General features: G+C 42.7%; 1 protein-coding gene across 2 annotated transcripts in view; it reads right to left on the bottom strand.

Moving 5' to 3' along the window:
- Positions 1-420: 420 nt before the first annotated feature.
- The window catches only part of GRM8 (glutamate metabotropic receptor 8), a 1,957,382-nt gene continuing 1,933,816 nt past the window's right edge, over positions 421-23,986 (bottom strand). The window contains exon 11 of one of the 2 annotated variants that reach the window (XM_077264926.1): positions 421-946. In XM_077264926.1, the coding sequence (XP_077121041.1) occupies positions 897-946 (50 nt within the window). In that variant the 3' untranslated portion in view covers positions 421-896. The remainder of the gene's footprint in view (positions 947-23,986) is intronic. The other variant, XM_077264927.1, reaches the window with a different exon arrangement.

Genomic DNA, 23,986 nt, shown 5'->3' with positions numbered 1-23,986 from the left:
GCCGACCTTCCACCTTATGTTCCTGAAATAAACGTAAACATTTTAGACCACTCTTATAGCGCTGGATATCTTTTTACCTTTGCTTACCTTGGTCACTCTTCACTGCTCCCACTATATTTCATTCATGCTCTTCCTATACACTGAAGCCCAAAATTGTACACAGTATTGTAACTGTGGCCACACTTGTGATTTCTAAGGAGGCAAAACTATGTCCTTATGATAAGTATCTATCCATATTTTAATGTATCACATGATTTTATTTGCCTTGGCAGCAGTGGTCTGGCACTGGTTCGATTATGCAGATCCAGTTAGAGATAGAACTGGCCTCCAGTGGGCCTTCCTGCTATTAAGCACAGTCACAACCCCTGCGACTGCAACCGTTATGCCCCTGTTCAGAAATACAAAACAATATCAAAGTCTCGCCATTTGCAAAACATTCCTTTATTATTAGAAATATCTTTTGTATAAAAACTGTGCATGCGGAAACCATTGCAGTTATTAAACACAACCCAGGGCTTCATGTCAATCAGCCAATACAATGCACAAACTCATCTCCTATACAGAGAGAACAATATAGGACAGGAATGAAAGTTCTCACAAATCACAAAAAGTACTTACATTTATGGTGTAACATATGACAGACTTTTTTTCAAAAAATGCAATTTCATCTGTGAACAATAGCATTGACTCTGTTATCTCTTCTTGTGCACATTAACATTTTCCTTTCATGTGCTTTAGTTTAAAATATTTTGACACTTTCATTTGAAAAATAAATTCAGGCATTTTCCATAAATTATGTCTTTTGTGTTTACTTGATCTTTTCAGAGACTTTTCACTTTAGAATGTGATACATCCCAAAATTTGGTGTCAGATATCTGTTGATCATCCTTCGCAGCTCAGGTGGCATGATTGCTGTAGCTGACATATGTGGTCTTTGTAGAAGAAGCTATAAAAACAAAGATACCAACAGATTAGAATGTAGTCCTGGTAAAACATCACATTGCGGCTACTTAGATGATATGGTGGTGGTTTCTTGTTACATTTATTAATGCGGTGGCAATTGGTAATGGATTTTCCACATTCAATTTGTGTTTATCTCTTTACATAGCCTTATTTTTGTTGAGCAGGCAAATTAATTCGTGTTAATACTGCAATTACTGTAGATGAATTTCCCACTCAACCTTTCATTGCATTCAATAATTAAATATTTCATTTAGCCTGCAAACAGAGATATTTCCATTTTCTGCTTGGGCTGTATGGTACATGAGATGTATTGAAACAATAAAAAGGTTTTCACTATTTACAAACTGTAACATGGTCAGTACATCTTAAAAAAGAGAAGCCATTGGGGCTTGTGTATTATTTGGTACACGACAAAAGTTATAATATAGCGGTCAGTTTATAAATTTAAATTGAAATCATATTCAAGAAATAAGAATCATATGTATGAATGAATACCACTAAATATTTTAAACTGCTTGAGATTCCTCTTCCTACTTGAGTAATAAGTCTATTTGTTTCCTGTGATCTACGTAGATGTTTTCCATTACCTTGATCTAGTTTCAGTTGGCTAATGAAACATCTAAATTCACTATGTATATAGCTTGTTTTGATGCTGTGCCTTTTACTCATGTAAATATGGAAGGTCGGCCTTTATATGACTACACCTGACCACTTTTGTGGTCCTGTGCTACAAATCACTAGCCTATCTTCATGTCGATTGTGGCTAACTGTGACTAATTCAGGATATTTGGAGCTAATTGAGATATTCGCAGGCAAAGTATAAACTTCATTGAAGAGGTTGAGGATAAAGAATGGATTATAGGTGGGCAAATATGTTGACAACAGAATGGGTCTATCATCTGTTTGTTAGCAATTGTGACATGCAGATTAAAAAAATTATAGTTTATCACGCTATGAGGAACTAAAGCAAGGTGATATGAATTGTGTAAATTTATCAAAATTGGGCCCCATTTCAAAAACACTGTTAACTCCTGTCTGCATCTAGTTATGAGTTACACCAATCAGTATCCCTACCCACTAATCATTTCCCATTGCCTATAATATTTGCGTTCATGCTTGTTTTTTCACCTGTGATAAAAACAAAGCAACATAATGTACCCAGTAGAGATGAGAACATTTGTTTAAAGAAAATTGATTTCTCCTTGAATTTTGCAACAATTTGGATTCTCCAGAATCTAAATAATGCATCAGCAAAATGTCAGCAAACTGGCTGACAAAAGGTTAAAAAAGCTCAATTCACAGTCTAGTCCTCTGCACCTCTCTTATTAGGTTGCACTCATCCTCTTCAGCCTCTTTACTCTGACTCATGTGTTGTGAACTCTGTTTTTGGGCTCCCTCTTGTGGTCACAAGTGGTACTGTGTGAGTGCTGTCTTTGGGCTCCCTCTGGTGGCTCTTTGTGTCATTCTGCAGGTCTGAGGCTGGATCAGCTGTCTCGTTATCTGTTAGCTGGTTTCCTATTTAGTTCACCTGGACTTTCAGTGTTTGCCTGCTGTCGATGTATTCAGTGCTATTTGGATCTCTCCTGAATTCCTTCGCTATCAGTCTCTCCAAGAGAAGCTAAGTTTTCTGTTTGGTTATTTTTTGCTCATCAGTGTTCAATATGTTTTTTTGGTTATTTACTTGTCCTTGTCCAGCTTGCTAATATGTGATTTCCTTGCTTGCTGGTAGCTCTAGGGGGCTGAGTTTCTCCCCTCACACCGTTAGTTGGTGTGGGGGTTCTTGAATTCTCAGCGTGGATATTTTGTATAGGGTTTTTTACTGACCGCACAGTTCCCTGCCTGTCTTCTGCTATCTAGTATTAGTGGGCCTCATTTGCTGAATCTGTTTTCATTTCTACGTTTTGTATTTTCCCCTTACCTCACCGTTATTATTTGTTGGGGGCTTCCTATATCTTTGGGGTCATTTCTCTGAGGCAAGTGAGGTCTCATTTTCTCTATAAGGGTAGCAAGTTTCTCAGGCTGCGTCGAGACGTCCAGGAATTTAGGCACGTTCACCGGCTACCTTTAGTGTGTTTGTTAGGATCAGGTTGCGGTCAGTCCAGTTACCACCTCCCTAGAGCTTGTTCTATGTTCAGTAACTTAGCTAGTCCATTCTGTGATCCTCAGCCACTAAGGATCATAACAGTACAGCAGGCCCAAAAGTGTTTAATGCATCGCAGAAGTGGGATAAGAGAAGTCCTGAGTACAATTTTTTTTTCCTCTCCCTTTGCTGCAGTCTGTCCAGCTTCTCTCATCCCCTTAATCTCTGGGTGGCTTTGAGTTCAGCTGCAGACATGGATATTCAGAGTCTGACTTCTAGTGTGGATCATCTTGCTGCAAGGGTGCAAAGCATTCAGGATTTTGTTGTTCACAGTCCTATGTCTGAGCCCAAAGTACCTATTCCTGAGTTGTTTTCTGGAGATAGATCTAGGTTTCTGAATTTTCCTCTGGTGATTCCGCTCAGCAAGTTAGAATTGTTATCTCCCTGTTACGTGGCGACCCTCAAGATTGGGCTTTCTCCCTGGCGCCAGGAGATCCTGCATTGCTGAAAGTGGATGCGTTTTTTCTGGCGCTTGGATTACTTTATGAGGAACCTAATCTTGAGAACCAGGCAGAAAAGGCTTTGCTGGCTCTCTCTCAGGGCCAGGATGAAGCTGAGGTGTATTGTCAAAAATTTCGGAAATGGTCGGTGCTTACTCAATGGAATGAGTGTGCCCTGGCTGCAAATTTCAGAGAAGGTCTTTCTGAAGCCATTAAGAATGTTATGGTGGGGTTCCCCATGCCTGCAAGTCTGAATTACTCAATGGCTTTGGCCATTCAGATTGATCGGCGTTTGCGGGAGCGCAAATCTGCGCACCATCTGGCGGTGTTTTCTGAACAGAGACCTGAGTCTATGCAATGTGACCGAATTCTGACCAGAATTGAGCGGCAAAATCATAGACGTCAAAATGGGTTGTGCTTTTACTGTGGTGACTCAACTCATGTTATCTCAGCATGCTCTAAGCACGTAAAAAAAATCGCTAAATCTGTCACCGTTGGTACTATACAGCCTAAATTCATTTTGTCTGTTACTTTAATTTGTTCTTTGTCATCCTACTCGGTTATGGCTTTTGTGGATTCAGGTGCTGCCCTGAACCTGATGGATTTGTCATTTGCCAGGCGCTGTGGTTTTGTTCTGGAGCCTTTGGAATTCCCTATTCCACTGAGGGGAATTGATGCTACACCATTGGCTGAGAATAAGCCTCAGTATTGGACTCAACTGACCATGTGCATGACTCCTGTACATCAGGAGGTGATTCGCTTTCTTGTGCTGCATAATTTGCATGATGTTGTCGTTTTGGGTCTGCCATGGCTGCAGGCCCATAATCCAGTTCTGGATTGGAAAGCTATGTCTGTTTCAAGTTGGGGTTGCCAGGGGATTCATGGCGATGCTCCTTTGGTGTCAATTGCTTCTTCCACTCCTTCTGAGGTCCCTGAGTTTTTGTCGGACTAACAGGATGTATTTGATGAGCCCAGATCCGGTGCCCTGCCTCCTCACAGGGATTGTGATTGTGCTATAAATTTGATTCCTGGTAGTAAGTTCCCTAAGGGACGACTTTTTAATTTGTCTGTACCAGAACATGCCGCGATGCAGAGTTATATAAAGGAGTCTTTAGAGAAGGGACATATTCGCCCGTCCTCCTCCCCTCTTGGTGCAGGATTCTTTTTTGTGGCCAAAAAGGATGGTTCTCTGAGACCTTGTATAGGTTATTGTCTTCTAAATAAAATCACGGTCATATTTCAGTATCCTTTGCCATTATTATCTGATCTGTTTGCTCGGATTAAGGGGTCCAGTTGGTTCACCAAGATAGATCTTCGTGGTGCGTATAACCTTGTGCGTATTAAGCAGGGGGATGAATGGAAAACAGCATTTAATATGCCCGAAGGCCATTTTGAGTACTTGGTGATGCCTTTTGGACTCTCTAATGCTCCTTCTGTGTTCCAGTCCTTCATGCATGACATCTTCCGAGAATATCTGGATAAATTTATGATTGTGTATCTGGATGACATTTTGGTCTTTTCTGAGGACTGGGAGTCCCATGTGAAGCAGGTCAGGATGGTATTTCAGGTCCTGCGTGCTAATACCTTATTTGTGAAGGGCTCAAAATGTCTCTTCGGAGTACAGAAGGTTTCCTTTTTGGGTTTTATTTTTTCTCCTTCTACTATTGAGATGGACCCAGTCAAGGTCCAGGCTATTCATGACTGGACTCAGCCTACATCTTTTAAGAGTCTTCAGAAGTTCTTGGGTTTTGCTAATTTTTACCGTCGCTTCATTGCTAATTTTTCTGGTGTGGTTAAACCCTTGACGGATTTGACCAAGAAGGGTTCTGATGTGACTAATTGGTCTCCTGCGGCCGTGGAAGCCTTTCGGGAGCTGAAGCGCCGGTTTTCTTTTGCTCCAGTTTTGTGTCCGCCTGATGTCTTTCTTCCTTTTCAGGTCGAGGTTAATGCTTCTGAGATTGGAGCAGGGGCTGTTTTGTCGCAGAGAAGCTCTGATTGCTCTGTGATGAAAACTTGTACTTTCTTTTCAAGAAAGTTCTCGTCTGCCGAGCGGAATTATGATGTTGGTAATCGGGAGTTGTTGGCTATGAAGTGGGCATTTGAGGAGTGGCGACATTGGCTCGAGGGAGCTAAGCATCGTGTGGTGGTCTTGACTGATCACAAGAATTTGATTTATCTCGAGTCTACCAAGCGGCTGAATCCTAGACAGGCTCGTTGGTCTTTGTTTTTCTCCCGTTTCGATTTCGTGGTCTCGTACCTGCCTAGTTCGAAGAACGTGAAGGCTGATGCTCTTTCTAGGAGTTTTGTGCCTGACTCTCGGGGAGTTTCAGAGCCGGCTGGTATCCTCAGAGAGGGAGTGATTTTGTCTGCCATTTCCCCAGATTTGCGACGAGTGCTGCAGAAATTTCAGGCGGATAGACCTGACCGTTGCCCACCAGAGAGACTGTTTGTCCCAGATAGATGGACCAGCAGAGTTATTTCCGAGGTTCATTCTTCGGTGTTGGCAGGCCATCCTGGGATTTTTGGTACCAAAGATTTGGTGGCTAGGTCCTTCTGGTGGCCTTCCTTGTCGCGGGATGTGCGTTCCTTTGTGCAGTCCTGTGGGATTTGTGCTCGGGCTAAGCCTTGCTGTTCTCGTGCCAGCGGTTTGCTTTTGCCTTTGCCTGTCCCGAAGAGGCCTTGGACGCACATTTCCATGGATTTTATTTTGGATCTTCCAGTCTCTCAGAGAATGTCTGTCATCTGGGTGGTGTGTGATCGTTTTTCCAAAATGGTCCATTTGGTGCCCTTGCGTAAGTTGCCTTCCTCCTCCGATTTGGTTCCTCTATTTTTTCAGAATGTGGTTCGCTTGCACGGCATCCCTGAAAATATTTTGTCTGACAGAGGATCCCAGTTTGTGTCCAGATTTTGGCGGATCTTTTGTGCTAAGATGGGCATTGATTTGTCTTTTTCGTCGGCCTTCCATCCTCAGACGAATGTCCAAACTGAGCGAACTAATCAGACCTTGGAAACTTATTTAAGATGTTTTGTTTCTGCTGATCAGGATGATTGGGTGACTTTTTTGCCATTGGCCGAGTTTGCCCTTAATAATCGGGCTAGTTCTGCTACTTTGGTTTCGCCGTTTTTCTGCAATTCTGGTTTTCATCCTCGTTTTTCCTTGGGTCAGGTTGAGCCTTCTGACTGTCCTGGGGTGGATTCTGTGGTGGATAGGTTGCAGCAGATTTGGAACCATGTGGTGGACAATTTGAAGTTGTCACAGGAGAAGGCTCAGCGCTTTGCCAACCGCCGTCGCGGTGTGGGTCCCCGACTTCGTGTTGGGGATTTGGTATGGCTGTCTTCTCGGTATGTTCCTATGAAGGTCTCCTCTCCTAAATTCAAGCCTCGCTTCATCGGTCCTTATAAGATTTTGGAAATCCTTAACCCTGTGTCATTTCGTTTGGACCACCCAGCGTCGTTTGCCATTCATAACGTGTTCCATAGGTCTTTGTTGTGGAGGTATGTGGTGCCTGTGGTTCCTTCTGTTGACCCCCCTGCCCCGGTGCTGGTTGAGGGCGAATTGGAGTACGTGGTGGAGAAGATCTTGGATTCTCGCATTTCTAGACGGAGGCTTCAGTATTTGGTTAAGTGGAAGGGCTATGGTCAAGAGGATAATTCCTGGGTTGTCGCCTCTGATGTTCATGCGGCCGATTTGGTTCATGCCTTCCATGTGGCTCATCCTGATCGCCCTGGGGGTTTTGATGAGGGTTCGGTGACCCCTCGTCAAGGGGGGGTACTGTTGTGAACTCTGTTTTTGGGCTCCCTCTTGTGGTCACAAGTGGTACTGTGTGAGTGCTGTCTTTGGGCTCCCTCTGGTGGCTCTTTGTGTCATTCTGCAGGTCTGAGGCTGGATCAGCTGTCTCGTTATCTGTTAGCTGGTTTCCTATTTAGCTCACCTGGACTTTCAGTGTTTGCCTGCTGTCGATGTATTCAGTGCTATTTTGATCTCTCCTGAATTCCTTCGCTATCAGTCTCTCCAAGAGAAGCTAAGTTTTCTGTTTGGTTATTTTTTGCTCATCAGTGTTCAATATGTTTTTTTGGTTATTTACTTGTCCTTGTCCAGCTTGCTAATATGTGATTTCCTTGCTTGCTGGTAGCTCTAGGGGGCTGAGTTTCTCCCCTCACACCGTTAGTTGGTGTGTGGGTTCTTGAATTCTCAGCGTGGATATTTGTATAGGGTTTTTTACTGACCGCACAGTTCCCTGCCTGTCTTCTGCTATCTAGTATTAGTGGGCCTCATTTGCTGAATCTGTTTTCATTTCTACGTTTTGTATTTTCCCCTTACCTCACCGTTATTATTTGTTGGGGGCTTCCTATATCTTTGGGGTCATTTCTCTGAGGCAAGTGAGGTCTCATTTTCTCTATAAGGGTAGCAAGTTTCTCAGGCTGCGTCGAGACGTCCAGGAATTTAGGCACGTTCACCGGCTACCTTTAGTGTGTTTGTTAGGATCAGGTTGCGGTCAGTCCAGTTACCACCTCCCTAGAGCTTGTTCTATGTTCAGTAACTTAGCTAGTCCATTCTGTGATCCTCAGCCACTAAGGATCATAACACTCATGGCTCCCAGTTCAGAGCAAGCCATTGACATCACTTTGCATCATGTCTTTGCATGGCACTGTTGTTGGGTGTCCCGGGACCAGTGGCTCATTCCCTGTCCCTAATGCTAGAGTAGCCCTAGATCACCCTGTTCCCCAGATTACTTCTGATGGCGAAGACGCCGGGGCCAGACACCTTGCCTTAGTTCTTGAATCCACCACAGAATATAACCTTCCCTTACCCAGGGAAGAGGGGAGCAGTACTGTATCGTAATAGATCAACCAGACTAACAAGGTACTGTGAACAGGGAAAATTAAAAATACCAAACATACAAATATATGCACACAGACAACAAAGAAATGCACCAGTGAGTGGAAGATGGGGTTAAACCAAAGTAGGAGAAGAATGGGAATTATCACACACTCAAAACCTAGCAGTAGTCACAGATAAATCCACTAAATACCTTCTCCAACAACAACCACCAACAACTTCCTGCCATGCAGCATAAGCTACTCTGTCAATGAGTGCTAGCTAGGGTGCAGATATATGAGATGGGAGTAGCTAACAGTTCACAGCTAACATAGGAAAGCTTCCACGAGCTCTCAAAAGAGCAGATTAACCCTTGCACTGCTGAAAGAAACTTATACTGTTTAATATGAAGGTAAATTCCTTCTAAACAGTGCAGGAGTAGGAGAAATCAGATGCTGCAGTTTTCTGGCTCTTTTCTGTTGTTGTAAATCTGTGACTGCACTGACTAGTTTTTGGTGACGCATGTCATACCGTCATGACATCACGTTATACACCACAATGACATAGCACGCAGTGATGTCAGAGGCCTAGCCAGACTAAAGCAGGACAAATAGGATGGACAGAATGTGGAAAGACATAAAAAAATGGCATGGATGGCCACAGCAGTGGATGGACAGGTAAGTGGTAAGTAGAGATGGGTGGACACCTGGATGTTCTGGTCCAGCGGGTTACGCTGAACAGTTACAAAAAGAAAGCGTGAGCCAGCGGCTGTGATCGGAGGTGTAAAGTTTACCTCTGGTCACTGATGTTAGCTGATGGGACTACTGTTGCCACTAATAACAGCGAGAGCAGGAGCGGCTAGTGGGAGTATTCATCAGCTGGTGCCTGCACTGTAAATAAATAATTTAAAAATAAAATGGCTTGGGTTCCCCTGTATTTTTGATAAGCAGCCAGGCAAGACTACAATCCTCAGCTGTCAGCTTCAACAAGGCAGGCTATCAAGAATAGAGGGGTCCCTATGCTGTTTTTTAATTAGTTAAATAATTAATAATGGAGAGGCACCTATAAATTACTAATCCTATAGTTACATAGGAAATCAAGACACAAAAATAATATAGTCTTTTATTGGAAATTAAACAAAACACATTTTCTATTTTTATTTACAAATAACAAACACAGTTATGCTCACTTAACGACCATCCAGGCTGAGAACCATTGATGAATGAGCTGGTGTGTAGCATCAGTGATTAGCAGAGACGTGATCTTGGCACCATCCAGGTTGAAAACTGTTTATCCCCCAGACATGGATTACGGCGTGGAACAGAACAAAGGGCAAGTGAGGGATATTGCTGTTTTTTATTTTTGTTTTATTACAGGAAACATGGGATTCATTGGAATGGGCGTTAGACGAGCATAACTGTAAGTAAAAGTATGTTTTTTTTATTTATTCCAAATAAAGGACTTTTTTGTGACTGTGTATTTATTTACCATAGAACTACAGGATTAGTAATGGATAGGTGTCTTAAAGATGCTTCTCCATTACTAATCCATGGACTTGATGTCACCGAACAATACAAAGGTGACATCAACCCACAAATATGAACTTCACTTGCCAGCACTACAGAGAAAGTGGGAAGAGCTGGGCAAAGCACCAGAATTGGCGCATCTAATAGTTGTCCCTTTTCTGGGCAGCAGTGGTCTGCTATATTTAGGCTGGGGGCAATATCCATGGCCCCTTACCAGCCTGAGAATACCAACCCCCCAGCTGTCTGCTTTAGCAAGGCTGGTTGTCTAAAATAGGGGGACCCCACACATTTCTTTAAATTATTTATTTATTTATTTACACTGCATGCACTGGCTAATGAATACTCCCATAAACCAACTTCTGCTCTCGCTGTGATTAGCAGCAGCAGGCATTGTGCTGATGGGAGCAGTAGTCCCATCAGTCGACACCAATGACTGGAGGTAAACTTCATACCTCCGATCTTAGCTGTGGGCTCACGCTGTCATTTGACAGAATAGGAACCGCGGCTGTCTGACAGGCGGTGATGATTTTACTGCCAATCAAAAGCAGTGTTTTCCTTGCTCTCATGCACATGACAGTGCAACAAACACCCAGTATTCAGGGGACTGAACCCAAACTTCCGGGTCAAATCCATATTCAGTGTCCGTGCTCAAACAGTAGGCGTTCAGTACGGATGCTGAACTTTACTCTTCTGGTTCACCCATCTCTAGTGGTAAGTTATTAATTTATGTTTACATCCTATGTTTATTATGCATTGGAGTCTTGCAGGACACCAGATCATGATATAGAACATTAATTTTTCACCAAATAAAGTTGTTACGAATTCAAATCTTGACAAATTCAATAATATCTATACAATAATCTCAAGTACTTGCTATGATTAAACTTCCATGTAATCTTCGAAATTCATATTACGTGCCTAAATTTTATTGAGCCATAAAATTGAAACCCTAAATCTCTATTGGAGTTGGAGGCATAAAAAAATGTATGCAGGTTTTATTGGATATCATATGATAAAAATAGATACCTTTTCCTCAGATCAACAATTTAAAATATTCCAATTAAAAGTCTCAATAAAAAGTCTTTAGACGCTATTGACATATGTTTGTGTTTACCTTGCAATCAAAAGTTGCAATAAAGGGGACTTAACTGATCACCTATATGTAGGATGAGTTACCATGTGAATGGGAGAAACACAGTACTTGTCAGCAGCCACTAGGCAATGCAAGGACCGCTGTTTTCTGAATTATACATTGCTTATATCAGGCTATTGGTAAACCAAATTTCAGAGTCAGATCCTACCAAACACATAATGACAACCTGTCCTACATATGGGAGATAAACTGAATTCCTCATTAGTGGCATCTAGATAATACACAGAGAAGCTGGGTAACACCCTGTACATCAGTCATATCTGGACAATGCTGGGGTGGATTTCTGCTGATCAGTTAAAGTTCCAGCTGCTCCACCATTCTCATACTGGTGATGACCAAACTGTTTAATCTTTGAATAAGTCTCCATTGCTTTAGTCATTGCCTGAGATAGGAGTTACCTTGCTCAAAATATCAGTGTTTTTATAAGATGAGGAGGCTTGAGGTCCATGACTGTCTCATTTATGTACTGATTTCCCTTCTACAGCCAAGGAGGGAGTGATTTCCTTATCCCTCAATGCTAAAGACCTTGGCTCCCCTCCTTATCTACCATTATCATACAGTACAGCTGATGTAATATTTGCCTCTCTACCAGCGTTGGACTGGAGCACCTTGGGCCCACCAGAGAAAATCATTCTTGGGGCCCACTATGTAGCTACATAGAAATAGATACAAGACTACCAATTGTGCGGTAAAAAGCGCTAATATCAGGGTATAATATAAGGTAGTTCACGTCTTAATTATGTAGCAAGGGTTGGGGTAGCCCCCTCACAGAATATAATGTAGCCCCCTCATAAAACATAATGCGGTCGCCTCTCATAGAATATAATGCAGCACCCCACAAAATATAATGCAAACCCTCAGGTATGACGCAGTCCCCACCATAGAATATAATGTAGCACACCCATAGGGTATAATGCAGCCCCCCTCAAATAGTATAATGCAACCCACCACAGAATATAATGTAGTCCCCTGAGAGAATGCAGTTCCACCACAGAATATAATGCAGCCCCCCCATAGAGTATACTGTAGCCCCCTCATATAGTATGATGTAGCCCCCCATAATATAATGTAGTACCCTGAGTATAATGCAGTCCCCCCACAGAATAAAATGTAGCCCCCCCAGGGCCGTATTTAGAGTTTCTGCTGCCCTAGGCACTTTTAGTACTGCCTCCCCCTTTGGTGAGTATGACACTATCGGCAGTGACTTTGGCAAGAATCGCTGATGTGAAAGTCGCCTTTTGCAGCAGATCCGGCAGTTTTTCTGCATGTGCCGCATAACGGATCACTTACAGCAGCACTGCTTTCGGCCTCATTCATTCCCTATGGGATTTGTGGCACTTGCCGTGATCTGGCAAATGTGGTACCATACCTCCCAACTTTTGAAGAAGGGAAGGAGGTATAAAGTTTGCGGCGCGCATAGTAAATTTTAGACCACGCCTCTGACCACACCCATTTCACAACTAGTCACACCCATATCCACATCCCAACCACAGCCATTTAGCACTGCTGATCACACTGTTTTATATACAATAATTATAAACAAAAAAATATGGCCACACAGTGCTCCATACTGTATAATGGCCACACATGATACTCAATACTGTATAACGGCCACACATGATGCTCCATACTGTATAATGGCCACACACAGTTCTCCATACTATATAATGGCCACACATGATGCTCAATACTGTATAATGGCCACACATGATGATCCATATTGCATAATGGCCACACAGTGCTCCATACTGTATAATGGCCACACATAGTGCTCCATACTGTATAACGGCCACACACAGTTCTCCATACTGTATAATGATCCCACATGATGCTCAATACTGTATAATGGCCACACATGATGCTCCATAGTGTATAATGGCCACACATGATGCTCCTTACTGTATAATGGCCACACAGTGCTCCATACTGTATAATGGGCACTCATAGTGCTCCATACTGGGGGGTTGAATTGGTACCCTGGCACCTGACTGTCTTTCATCATGGGTAAGAAACTTTACTACTAACACCGCCACTATATATTTTTCTCCTCTATATGGGTTCTGATCACTGTGACAACCTTTGGGGTGTGTACCGTTTTACAGGCATCCAATGCTTTTACTTATACTGATGTCAGGTGAATTGAGTGCCATAGAATTAGCATGACTTATGGTGTGGTGTACTAGTACCATGATTTGGGCATATTCAAATATATTCATTGTGGTCTTATTTGTTTCTAGACTAGGGTTTTCATCTTTTTTGTGATTTTTTGTCATTCTAATGTATGTAATCGTATTTATAATAAAAGTGTACAAGTTTTAAAAAATGTTTATGTATGGAACTCCATTTTTTCTATGTTCAAATAGTGCTCCATACTGTATAACGGCCACACACAGTTCTCCATAGTGTATAATGATCCCACATGATGCTCAATACTGTATAATGACCACAGATGATGCTCCATACTGTATACCAGCCAAACACAGTTCTCCATACTGTATAATGATCCCACATGATGCTCAATACTGTATAATGGCCACACATGATGCTCCATTCTGTATAACGGCCACACATGATGCTCCATACTGTATAATGTCCATTGGCCACACATGATGCTCCATACTGTATAATGGCCGCACATGATGCTCAATACTGTATAATGGCCACACAGTTCTCCATACTGTATAATGGCCACACACAGTTCTCCATACTGTATAATGATCCCACATGATGCTCAATACTGTATAATGGCCCCCCTCTTGTATGCATGGCTCATTTCCCTCCCATCCCATATGCATGGCTTATATTCCCCCCTGTATGCATGGCTCATATTCCCTCCTGTATGCATGGCTCATATTCCCCCCTGTATGCATGGCTCATATTCCCCTTCCTGTATGCATGGCCCATATTCCCCCCCTGTATGCATGGCTCATATTCCCCCTCATGTATGCATGGCTCATATTCCCCCCTCTATGCATGGCTCATATTCCCCCCTGTATGCATGGCTCATATACCCTCCTGTATGCATGGCTCATATTCCCCCCCCCTGTATGCGTGGCTCATATCCCCCGTATGCATGGCTCATATCCCCCCCTGTATGCATGGCTCATATTCCCCCTCCTGTATGCATGGCTCATATCCCCCCCTGTATGCATGGCTCATATTCCCCCCTGTATGCATGGCTCATATCCCCCCTGTATGCATGGCTCATATTCCCCCCTGTATGCATGGCTCATATCCCCCCGTATGCATGGCTCATATTCTCCCCATGTATGCATGGCTCATATTCCCCCTGTATGCATGGCTCATATTCCCCCCTGTATGCATGGCTCATATTCCCCCTCCTGTATGCATGGCTCATATTCCCCCCTGTATGCAAGGCTCATATCCCCCCGTATGCATGGCTCATATCCCCCCATATGCATGGCTCATATTCCCCCCCATATGCATGGCTCATATTCCCCCTGTATGCATGGCTCATATTCCCCCTGTATGCATGGCTCATATCCCCCCGTATGCATAACTCATATCCCCCCGTATGCATGTCTCATATTCCCTCTTTATGCATGGCTTATCTCTCCACCCCCTGCTCCCTCTCCTGCTCCCATCTTGCATGGCGTGCCGGCTTAAGTCCTCCTTCATCCCCCCATCCCCCGTCCCCACATCCCTCATACTCACCTGTTCCACACTGCACGGCCGTGCCGACATCCCTCTCGCTCTGTCCCGACTCCCGGCACAGCACCTTCTTCCTGCCTGAGCGGTCATGTGATACCGCTCATTAAGGTCATGAATATACGCATATTCATGACCTTAATGAGCGGTACCACGTGACCGCTCATTCAGGACGAGCTGCAGTGCAGACGCCGAGACCAGGCTTCGCTGGAGCAGGGTGAGTATCGTCTTCAAGGAGGGTGGGTGGGAGGCGGGCGGGCGACCGGGGGGGGGCCCTGGAGCAGTGGGGGCCCTAGGCAGCTGCTGGCCAGTATGCCAGCAGGTGTCAGTGCCAGGGCCCACCGGAGAATCCTCCGCTTCTCCGGTGGGCCAGTCCAAGCCTGCTCTCTACACTTTGATGCTTCCTCCCTCTGCACACCCTAATTTAATAAGTACAGTTTTTACCCTTCCTTCTATGATCTCTGACACTCAGAGAAGGACATAACAAGAGAGGGGGAGCAGAGGGAGCTTCCACAGTCAAGGGCAATGTTCTGATGAATTTATATGAGAAGCAGCAGCTCAACCAGCTATGTGAAGGGTTTGTAAAACGTTACAACAGCAAAATGCTAGTAATTTTTAATGATAACTAGTGTTGAGCGATACCGTCCGATACTTGAAAGTATCGGTATCGGAAAGTATCGGCCGATACCGGCAAAGTATTGGATCTGATCTGATACCGATACCCGATACCAATACAAGTCAATAGGACTCAAGTATTGGAAGGTATCCCTGATGGTTCCCAGGGTCTGAAGGAGAGGAAACTCTCCTTCAGGCCCTGGGATCCATATTAATGTGTAAAATAAAGAATTAAAATAAAAAATATTGATATACTCACGTCTCCGACGCAGCCTGGACCTTATCGCTGTGAACCGGCAGCCTTCTTTGCTTAAAATGAGCGCGTTCAGCACCTTCCATGACGTCACGGCTTCTGATTGGTCGCGTGCCGCTCATGTGACCGCCAAACGACCAATCAGAAGCCGTGATGTCATCCCTCAGGTCCTAAATTCCTAGAAGGGAATTTAGGACCTGAGGGATGACGTCGCGGCTTGTGATTGGTCGCGTGGCGGTCACATGAGCGGCACGCTACCAATCAGAAGCCGTGACGTCATGGAAGGTGCTGAACGCGCTCATTTTAAACAAAGATGGCTGCCGGTTACCAGCGGTGATGTCCAGGGGCCTCCGGACAGGTGAGTATATCAATATTTTTTATTTTAATTCTTTATTTTACACATTCATATGGATCCCAGGGCCTGAAGGAGAGTTTCCTCTCCTTCAGACCCTGGGAACCATACACTGGAAACTTCCGATTCCGATTCCCGATACCACAAAAGTATCGGATCTCGGTATCGGAATTTCGAAACCGCAAGTATCGGCCGATACCCGATACTTGCGGTATCGGAATGCTCAACACTAATGATAACTATTAGAAAGTTGATTAATTTTGCACTTTGAATGCAAAAGAACAAGAAAAAAAAATCAGTCTAAAGCATTCCATAGCCTTAATTTTCTGAATGATAGTTTTTAGATCATTTTCATTAAAGAGTTGAGTATTTTGAAAACATCCATATAATTTACAGGTCTGCGACTAAAAAGCTGTTTGATTATTTTCATCTAATTTCCATGTATTTTGGTGTGCTGAAAACGAAAAAAAATATTGAAAAAAATCCTAAACATCAGGATTTGCAACAAAATGCTAAATTCTCTTCAAATGTAGTATATTTTTCTAAATTTTTGGTATTTTTTTTATCTTAGGGTTTTGAAAGTCAAAATTACTATTAATTAATTCACATCAATGCATTGAAGCTATACAATGCCAAAAAAAATAACTTTCAAAGAAAAGAACTTTCAGAGTGAGCTAATGAAACCAGCATCAACATGTTGCAAGCTGAACGAGCAGGCTCTGATATGCCCGGGCTTGATTCAATTGTTTTATCTTGGTTCTCGCCTGTTTACACTTTTTCATCTCAGTTCGTGTTACCTCGTCATATTCAACCTTGTTTCCCAAAATTAGCATTATGGCTCAGCGGAAGTGTATTAATTCGCCTGACAGTTTCTGTTACATTTGTGGTGAATATACAGTGTTAAAGCAACAGCTGAATATTACAAACTTTGTGAAAAAAGTATACTTCGCTTATTTCGGACTAAAGCTTGGAGATCAAGATAAAGTTTGGGTGTGCAAACGGTGTGTTGAGGACCTACAAAATTGGTTCAAGGGTAAGAAAAAAGCTTTCCGTTATGGGATTCCTATGGTATGGCAAGAGCAAAAGAACCATAGTGAAGATTGTTACTTTTGTTCATGCGATGTGAAAGGGTATAATTCAAAATGGAAGCATTCCATTTCATACCCCAATATTCACTCAGCAATTTGTCCCATCCCCCATGGCACAGATATACCAGTACCCAAGGCCCCTGCTACCTTGGAAGAGATAATTAGTTCCGATGAAGGTGGAGACATACCTGAACCAGATGATGAATCAAGTTCTGACTTTGAAGATGATACAAGACCAATATTGTTTTCCCAGGAGGAGATGAATGATTTGGTAAGAGACTTGAATCTTCCCAAAGATGCTGCTGAGTTACTCGGATCAAGGCTCAAAAGCAAAAATTTATTGTTGCCAGGAGTGTCTTTTTCATGGTTCAGACATAGTGAAAACGAGTTTGTTCCTTACTTTGCCCAGGAAGATAAGTTGGTTTATTGCATCAATGTCGAAGGTTTGATGGGTCAATTCAAAATTCAATATGATTCAGCGCAATGGCATCTTTTTATAGATTCTTCAAAAAGAAGTCTCAAAGCAGTTTTACTCCACAACGGCGATTTTTATGCTTCCATCCCTGTAGGTCATTCTGTACACCTCAAGGAAACCTACGAGAACTTGGAATTGGTTCTTCGTTAACTTAAATATGAAGACCACGGTTGGCATTTGTGCGGGGATTTGAAAGTCTTGTGCATGCTGCTCGGGCAACAGGCTGGGTATACCAAATACCCTTGTTTTCTGTGTCTACGTGACAGTCGAGACCGACAAAATCACTGGAAGAAGAATTGGCAGCTGAGGTGACTCACAGTTGGTGAAAAAAATGTCATCCGAAAAACTTTGGTTCCTCCCCATAAAGTTATTTTACCACCTCTCCACATAAAATTGAGATTGATGAAGCAATTCATAAAATCACTTCCAAAAGATGGAGAATACTCCAAATACTTGGTAACCAAGTTTCCAGGCCTCTCGGAGGCAAAATTGAAGGAAGGTGTGTTCGTCGGACTAGACATTAGAAGTAGACTTGAGCGACTTTTACTTTTTTCGGATCAAGTCGGGTTTCGCGAAACCCAACTTTGTCAAAAGTCGGGTCGGGTGAAATCGGCCGACTATTGCGAAAAGTCATGGACCGCGGACGGACCGGGCCACTGGGAGTTTCTTGTGCCGGGCATCGCCTACTAGCAGGTAATTATGGTGATGCTATGGAGGTGTGGCGGTTGCCCTTAGTTTAGCAATATGCTGATATTGAGTATAGGCATGTCTTGGTGGTAATTGCAGTTGACCCTTGGCCTTTTGTCTAGGGGTGTACATAGTGTATTATACCCTGCCTATATGTGAGCTCATAATTCTGGCCTCACTTAGTTCCCAGTGTCCTGGTATGTTCTGACACATACAACAATCCACAATGTATGTTATCAGCGTTTGCATATCTCCCTCTTGTTTGTTGTATTTATTTGGTGTTTGACCTCATGTTTGGTCATTTTAATCAATAAATTATGAATTTTTCTATATCTGTTTGACCCTGTAATCATTTTGGTGTGTGGATTGTGATGTATTTACATTGATGATAGGGACAGTAGTCCTTATCGTCTACACAGGGACCCTTTAATTGTTTACTGGGATCCACTGTGGCATAATGCGGCTTTGTTCGTTAAGGATTGTATATCCAAATGTGGTAGCAGGACTAAACAGGCGGCATTGCTTTGTTCAGTGGAGGAAAACTGTAATGAGTGGCAGACACAGTTAGTAGGCCCAAACAATAAAGTTGGCTAAATGTCTGCCAAAAAAGTTGTTCATAAATAAACAGGCGATATTGCTTTACTCAGTGTCGGAAAATTGTAATGAGTAGCAGACTAAGTTAGTAGGCCCAAATAATAAAGTGGGCTAAATGTCTGCCAAAAAATTGTTCATAAATAAACATGTGGCATAGCTAGGTACAGGGGTGGGCTCCTCTGCTGAGTAGCAGACAGTGGTAGTAGGCACAAAGTATTAACTGGTCTAAATGGAGGCCAGGGCCCCTGTATATTTTAACTATCATCTATCATTTCAACAAATTTGTATTGGCAGTGCCATTGAAGGATTTAACAGCACAGACTACACAGTGGTGGAGCAGGGAGAGGTAAGTATTGCAAGTGGTAGGGCACTGTTCGAGCTGGGGGGGAACACTCTCTCGTGGGCGGCGGTACTGGCACAGGGCCCCTCATATTACGACGGTGTGTCTGACATTGGTTGTGCACCTCCACCGTCAGAGACACTTCACTGTACTATGAGGGACCCTGTGCCAGTGCCGTCGCCCACGAGTGGGCCCACCCACCTGTCAAGGCAAACGGCACTCGCACGGGTGCTTGCGCCAGGTGGTGACCACGGCCCTGTGGGGTGAGTCATAAAAATGACTTGCACGGGTGCTTGCGCCAGGTGGTGACCACGGCCCTGTGGGGGGATGTATAAAAATGGCCTATGGTGGACATTCAGCAGCTGAAAATGTAGGAATTGAAGAAGTCAGTAAGAGGAGGCCAAAAGCAAGACATTTTTCAGGCAAGCTACATGTCAGCAGGGGAAGGTGGGGCAAAATAATTTGAAATCTGGCTCAACACCTCCAGCCTTAGGTGCTATTGTGCTTTTGCCACTACCACCAGATGCACCACCACCACAATCACCATCAGTACCAGCTGGCAACCACCGCCCATGGGCTCTTCCACCAGATTGCCTCATTTTTGGAAAATGTAACCAAAATAACAACCGTTATTTAAATATTTTTTTGGGGGGAGACTGAACCAAAACTCAGGCCCAGTGTATAAAACAACACAATGTAAGTGGCAGAAAGTGGCTGGAAGATATATGAAAAAATACAAGGACTGTAGTACAATCTCAATCTCCCTACAATGATCTCAGGACAAGTATGGCAGCAATAAAAAGGACTGCTGCACACAAAAGTGTGGACAAATAAACAAGATAACTGTGCAGAAAGGAGCAACAGGATTTTTGCTTTAAAAAAGCAGTTGGTTTGCACAGCAGCGTGCAAACAGCAATGCAGCTATCAGGGAGCCTTATAAGGCAGCCTAATAAGCTACAGAGCTGATGCACAAAAATATACCCTCCAGTGTCCCTGCAAAAAAAAGGTGGTGTTGGACAGTGGAAATTGCTACAGCACAAGCAGTTTGGGGGTTAATCTTCCCTCCCTAACTATATCCCTTCTTCTGATGAAGCTGCAGCAACCTCTCCCTATGCTAAGATCGGCAGAAGTAAAATGGAGGTCGGCGTGCACGCCCCTTTATAGCCCCTGTGATGCCGCAGAAAGCAAGCCAATCACTGTCATGCCCTTCTCTAAGATGGTGGGGACCGAGACCTATGTCTAATCAAGAGTTTATTAAAACCATAACGCATCCTCAAAAAGAAGGGTGGTTTGCATTTAAAGAGGTCGTAGAGAAATTTTTAGGCAATAACAAAGACCCTGACTACAAAATAATCGTCGGACGAATGCTGAAAGCATTTCAAGCTTTAGGTTGCCTGATGAGTTTGAAAGTGCATTTCCTCCATTATCACCTTGACAACTTTCCTGAAAATTTGGGAGCTGTGAGTGAAGAGCAAGGTGAACGATTCCACCAGGACATTAAAGAGATGGAAAGAAGATACCAGGGAAGATGGAGCATTACAATGATGGCAGACTACTGTTGGACGCTTCAGAGAGACATTCCAGATGCTACTCACAAGCGTAAATGTACCAAGAGAAGCGTCACAGGGAAGAAGAATCGATTTTAGTGTATGGTAGTGAGCTCATTGCCGTTAAAAAAATGATTTTCATGAAACATTTATAATAAAAAATTAATTTTATGAGTCTATTTTCATTTATTTTGAGGTATTGTCTTATTTAACATAGTTACTTAAATTGTCAGAAAACGTGATGTCCTATGACAAAACGGAGGTCATTTTCGGATTCAGCGCACTTAGAAACATAGAGATTACGTGGAATAACCAAAACAGCTCTTGAAAAAAATTTTTTTGCAGACCTATAATTTGCCACATGAAAACATAGTGTAAGAAAAAAAATGAATATGATAAAAATGTATGAAAACATTCATAGTATTTATATTTTTTTTATTACATAGAGTCACAACTTGTATTGAATGATTCCCTCGCACGATGTATTTCTCGTTATTAAGTGCAATTCCATTAAGTAAAATATCTATGCTATTGTACAGGAAGCTGATTAGTTTTTTCTTTACAGGGCCTTGGTGTTTGCATTTAGTGTCACACAGCGTCATTCTGTGCAATATATTCTACCCCATCTGTCACTGCTCTCATCGTGCTTTAAAAAAAAACATTAAACTATCTGCTTGCCGGAAGTTCCCATAGAAGGATCAGAACAGATTAAAGGTTAATAAATAACTGTCTATTTTTATTATCTTTTTATCAGGTCATTTATAAAGTGCAAAGAGAAATTAGGTATCATGATAAATTAGTCAGAAAGAAATCAATAAATTAAATAAGGCTCAATGCTAATTTCCTTTGCTGTTTAATTCATTCTGGTTACTGACAAACCTTTCCTACAGCAAAAGTTAATTGAGGGCTTCTCACCATACTAAAATGTAGCTATTTGTTAACCTCTATAGCTGGAAGGGCTTCAAATTTAGTGCAAAGTTATTGATCTTAGGCTACTTTCACACTGGCGTTAACTGCATTACCTCGCAATGCGTCGTTTTGCCGAAAAAACGCATCCTGCAAAAGTGCTTGCAGGATGCGTTTTTCTGCATTGACTAACATTAGCGATGCATTTGCGACGCAATGACACACGTCGCAACCGTCGTGCGACGGTTGCGCCGTGCTGTGGCGGACCGTCGGGAGCAAAAAACGTTACATGTAACGTTTTTTGCTCCCGACGGTCCGCTTTTTCCGACCGCGCATGCGCGGCCGGAACTCCGCCCCCACCTCCCCGCACTTCCCCGCACCTCACAATGGGGCAGCGGATGCGCTGGAAAAATGCATCCGCTGCCCCCGTTGTGCGGCGGAGACAATGCTAGCGTCGGGAACCTCGGCCCGACGCACTGCGACGGGCCGAGCCCGACGCTAGTGTGAAAGTAGCCTTACTATTGATTATATTTACATTTTCTAAAAGCGGTATTTTCTCCCGCTTTTATTTCATGATTAGATAAAAGTAATGTTTCTCTTGTCCAAGGTTTTGGTACTGCTATAGCTTCTGAGCGTTGCAATTATAGAGGACGCATCAGAACGTTATGGCAGACACGCATATAATATTTGTATATGACTGGATTAGGAAGCAAAGGTAACAAAGTGTTGACTCCTATATAAAGCTTTAGTTAATCCTCACTTAATGTGCAACAGTTATTTTAATTTTTACTTCATAAATCAATAGTAACAGTTGTAATTTTTAGTTCATAAATCAATAGTACACATGAAAATAAGCAACTTTGTAATATATCTTATCAGAGAGATCTGCTTCTTTTTCTGACAGAATTGATCAGTCATTGTCAAAAGTCTCAATTCTGAGGTAAAATCTGTATTCAGTGAAGACCGACTCTCCCATTACTGAGACAGGAGATGGCGGCTGCTACTGATAAGATTCTATGTAGATGGAATCCTCTCCCTCCTATGTACAAACTTTCTTACTTTCATGTGTACTATTGATTTAGGAAAAAATTAAAGAGACAGGTACTCTTTAACCCTTTAAAGACTGCCCTTTATAAGAATTAGAATGGCGGTCGTTAAAGGGTCTAATTACCTCATAGCCATTTTAAACAGCATTGTAAATGAAATAATAGAGCCTCCTGTGACCGAAATCCCTGCTGGTGGCAGCTTTACCTGACAGATGACACACAGCATTATCAGCCCTGGCCTGTTTTGGGAAGATCCAACTATAAGTCGGATCTCACAGGCTCTGTCAATGACTCATTGACAGGTCTCAGGCACTGCAGTACATGAGTACTGCAATACATGAGACCAACGATGAAAGTGAAAAATATGCATGTTCCACAGTGGGACTAAGTGAAAAAGTGAAAAAAGTATATTAAATATGAAGAAAAAGTTAAACAAAAAACACAAAACAGTGCACCAAAATCACGAAAACCTGTTCTGACAATAAAAACGCAACCTTTGTGATAAAACAAAAATTAACCAAAAAAAAGTACACATACCTGGTATCACCACATCTGGAATGACCCCTCATATTTAAAAATGTCATGTTATTTATTCCATACGGCAAACACCGTAGAACTAAATAAAAAAAGAATAGCAAGCTATAGGGTAGGTAATTAGGCTGAGTCCCATACTTCATTTTTTATAAATCACCTATGTGCAGCCTGGTTTGTCGCCTACCCCAAAGCTTGCAGTTTAGTGTATAGTGTACATATACATCACTTTTTTATTTTTATTGTCCATTTACATATATACCTTTTGTGCTATTGATGTATGCATAAAGGTTTTTGTAATTTAGAATATATGTTGTCAGGGAGGCCACTAGAAATGTTGGGGCCCCATACTGGCAAAATTTTCGGGGCCCCCTTGAGACTCCGACCAGGCTCCACCCCGGCCCCACCTTCACCCCTCGAACTGTCCACAGACCCACCGCTCTCTCTTGGAAAAACTTCACTTCTCACCTATCACACATTAACAGTTTCCATCACCAGATCACACATATAGCCGGCAGCTTTTGATTTGGCCAAAAGATTTTTTAAGCCACCACTATAACACGGTAGACACTTTTGGCCAGGCCCTACTCTACTGCAACCTACTAAATATTTGTTAAAATATGCAATACAATTTAGGTATATTTATATTTATTTTTCAATTTTTTAAATTGCCAATAATATCACATGCAACGAACAAATACCACCGCACCATGACGAGATCACATATTACAACCACAGTGATCGAATAATATCAAATACAGGGAACAAATACCACAACACCATGATCAGACACCATATTACCACCACAAAGAGACCAAATAGAACATACAAGGGACAAATAC

Source organism: Ranitomeya variabilis, chromosome 5, assembly GCF_051348905.1.
Source record: "Ranitomeya variabilis isolate aRanVar5 chromosome 5, aRanVar5.hap1, whole genome shotgun sequence".
NCBI lineage: Eukaryota > Metazoa > Chordata > Amphibia > Anura > Dendrobatidae > Ranitomeya > Ranitomeya variabilis.
The sequence above is the reverse complement of the archived record's forward strand: the minus strand, read 5'-3'. Positions and strand labels throughout refer to the sequence as shown.